Below are 3191 nucleotides of genomic sequence, written 5' to 3'. Positions count from 1 at the left end.
TCACTCCAAGGTGATCGTTTCTAGTTCTGCCTTCTTTCACTCCAAGGTGATCGTTTCTAGTTCTAACTTCTTTCACTCCAAGGTGATCGTTTCTAGTTCTGCCTTCTTTCACTCCAAGGTGATGGTTTCTAGTTCTGCCTTCTTTCACTCCAAGGTGATCGATTCTAGTTCTAACTTCTTTCACTTCAAGGTGATCGTGTCTAGTTCTGCCTTCTTTCACTCCAAGGTGATCGTTTCTAGTTCTGCCTTCTTTCACTCCAAGGTGATCGTTTCTAGTTCTAACTTCTTTCACTCCAAGGTGATCGTGTCTAGTTTATTCTGGAGATGATTGAGCTCCGACTTCTCTTCATAGATCTTAGAGAGCTGCTGTCTGTTCCGTCCGGTCTGTTAGATATCACACACACACACACACACACACACACACACACACACACACACACACACACACACACACACACACACACACACACACACACACTACCTGAGGTCTGTTAGATATCTTGGCTGTCCTGACCCTGGCTGGCCAGCTGTGTTAAATGAATGAGAGTGTGCTGCTCTCTGCTAATGACTCTTCCAGGCCCCATTCATCTCCATTCATATAGTGATACTCTGGTTGTACTTGGCTTGTCACTGTTTCGCCTCAGGCTGGGTGCTGATGAGTCTCTCACCGTAGGGCTCTTCAGACATAGTGGTGTGGGGGAGGGGGTGATGGGTATCTCACTGTAGGGCTCTTCAGACATAGTGGTGTAGAGGAGGGGGTGATGGGTCTCTCACCATAGGGCTCTTCAGACATGGTGGTGTGGGGGAGGGGGTGATGTGTCTCTCACCGTAGGGCTCTTCAGACATGGTGGTGTGGGGGAGGGGGTGATGGGTCTCTCACCATAGGGCTCTTCAGACATGGTGGTGGGGGGGGGGGTGATGGGTCTCTCACCGTAGGGCTCTTCAGACACGGTGGTGGGGGATGGGGTGATAGGTCTCTCATCATAGGGCTCTTCAGACATAGTGGTGTAGAGGACGGGGTGATGGGTCTCTCACCGTAGGGCTCTTCAGACATGGTGGTGGGGGGGAGGGGGTGATGGGTCTCTCACCATAGTGCTCTTCAGACATGGTGGTGGGGGGGAGGGGGTGATGGGTCTCTCACCATAGTGCTCTTCAGACATGGTGGTGGGGGGGAGAGGGTGATAGGTCTCTCACCATAGGGCTCTTCAGACATGGTGGTGGGGGGGAGGGGGTGATGGGTCTCTCACCATAGGGCTCTTCAGACATGGTGGTGGGGGGGAGGGGGTGATGGGTCTCTCACCATAGGGCTCTTCAGACATGGTGGTGGGGGGGAGGTGGTGATGGGTCTCTCACCATAGGGCTCTTCAGACATGGTGGTGTAGAGGAGGTGGTGATGGGTCTCTCACCATAGGGCTCTTCAGACATGGTGGTGGGGGGGAGGGGGTGATAGGTCTCTCACCATAGGGCTCTTCAGACATGGTGGTGGGGGGAGGGGGTGATGGGTCTCTCACCATAGGGCTCTTCAGACATGGTGGTGGGGGGGGAGGGGGTGATGGGTCTCTCACCATAGGGCTCTTCAGACATGGTGGTGGGGGGGAGGGGGTGATGGGTCTCTCACCATAGTGCTCTTCAGACATGGTGGTGGGGGGGAGAGGGTGATAGGTCTCTCACCATAGGGCTCTTCAGACATGGTGGTGGGGGGGAGGGGGTGATGGGTCTCTCACCATAGGGCTCTTCAGACATGGTGGTGGGGGGGAGGGGGTGATGGGTCTCTCACCATAGGGCTCTTCAGACATGGTGGTGGGGGGGAGGTGGTGATGGGTCTCTCACCATAGGGCTCTTCAGACATGGTGGTGTAGAGGAGGTGGTGATGGGTCTCTCACCATAGGGCTCTTCAGACATGGTGGTGGGGGGGAGGGGGTGATAGGTCTCTCACCATAGGGCTCTTCAGACATGGTGGTGGGGGGAGGGGGTGATGGGTCTCTCACCATAGGGCTCTTCAGACATGGTGGTGGGGGGAGGGGGTGATGGGTCTCTCACCATAGGGCTCTTCAGACATGGTGGTGGGGGGGGAGGGGGTGATGGGTCTCTCACCATAGGGCTCTTCAGACATGGTGGTGTAGAGGAGGTGGTGATGGGTCTCTCACCATAGGGCTCTTCAGACATGGTGGTGGGGGGGAGGGGGTGATGGGTCTCTCACCATAGTGCTCTTCAGACATGGTGGTGGGGGGGAGGGGGTGATGGGTCTCTCACCATAGGGCTCTTCAGACATGGTGGTGGGGGGGAGGGGGTGATGGGTCTCTCACCATAGTGCTCTTCAGACATGGTGGTGGTGGGGAGGGGGTGATAGGTCTCTCACCATAGGGCTCTTCAGACATGGTGGTGGGGGGAGGGGGTGATAGGTCTCTCACCATAGGGCTCTTCAGACATGGTGGTGGGGGGAGGGGGTGATGGGTCTCTCACCATAGGGCTCTTCAGACATGGTGGTGGGGGGGGAGGGGGTGATAGGTCTCTCACCATAGGGCTCTTCAGACATGGTGGTGTAGAGGAGGTGGTGATGGGTCTCTCACCATAGGGCTCTTCAGACATGGTGGTGTAGAGGAGGGGGTGATAGGTCTCTCACCATAGGGCTCTTCAGACATAGTGGTGTGGGGGAGGGGGTGATGGGTCTCTCACCATAGGGCTCTTCAGACATGGTTGTGGTGGGGAGGAGGGGGTGATAGGGGTGATAGGGCTCAGTGCTAATAGATGTGTTTAAAGAGCAAGAGGATACGGGATCAGTGGAAATGATTCACACTGAAGCAGAAGGACACCTCCTAAATTCCACCCTATTCCCTATGCAGTGCACAATCTTTAACAAGGGCCCATTTTGGATACAACCACAAGTGTTGTTTTCTCTTGAACTTTTACTAAACACTGCCTTGTGAATGTTTCCAAGTCTCTGAGACGGTACTTGGGGTGCGGTATGAAATGACACACCACTGGCCTGGCGGCGTGTTAAATGAGTTTGAAATGCTAAACCTCTAAAACGAATACATCTACTCAAACTTTTTTTTTTCTCTCCATATTTATCTAGGAAGAAAATAGTTTTTTTTTTTTTTTTTTGTGAAATAACTGCAGTGTGTTGTTGAAATCTCATGTGAGATCCGTTCCACTCCACTGGTGCTCTTTGTTGAAAGAGAACGGGCGCT

At 53.9% G+C, this 3191-nt stretch overlaps 1 protein-coding gene across 1 annotated transcript; it reads right to left on the bottom strand.

Moving 5' to 3' along the window:
* Window positions 1-785: 785 nt before the first annotated feature.
* Window positions 786-2589, bottom strand: LOC118938903 (leucine-rich repeat extensin-like protein 1). The gene is made up of 4 exons (XM_036945563.1): window positions 2412-2589; window positions 1989-2156; window positions 1460-1627; window positions 786-991 (listed from the first exon to the last, which is right to left on the bottom strand). Exons 1-4 carry the CDS (start codon window positions 2587-2589, stop codon window positions 786-788), a joined length of 720 nt encoding a protein of 239 aa, XP_036801458.1.
* Window positions 2590-3191: the final 602 nt, after the last annotated feature.

The sequence above is a fragment of the Oncorhynchus mykiss genome, chromosome 15 (genome assembly GCF_013265735.2).
Source record: "Oncorhynchus mykiss isolate Arlee chromosome 15, USDA_OmykA_1.1, whole genome shotgun sequence".
In the NCBI taxonomy this organism is placed as follows: domain Eukaryota; kingdom Metazoa; phylum Chordata; class Actinopteri; order Salmoniformes; family Salmonidae; genus Oncorhynchus; species Oncorhynchus mykiss.
Note: the sequence above shows the minus strand (reverse complement) of the source record. Positions and strands in the feature narration are given on the sequence as shown.

Bases quoted from the DNA above. Each gene is read 5' to 3' on its own strand.
- LOC118938903 (XM_036945563.1), bottom strand. From the start codon at position 2,589: ATGTCTGAAGAGCCCTATGGTGAGAGACCCATCACCACCTCCTCTACA. The intron at 1,628-1,988 runs GTGAGAGACCCA...CCATGTCTGAAG, and splicing joins CATGTCTGAAGAGCCCTATG to AGCACTATGGTGAGAGACCC. The intron at 992-1,459 runs GTGAGAGACCTA...CTATGTCTGAAG, and splicing joins CATGTCTGAAGAGCCCTATG to AGCCCTATGATGAGAGACCT.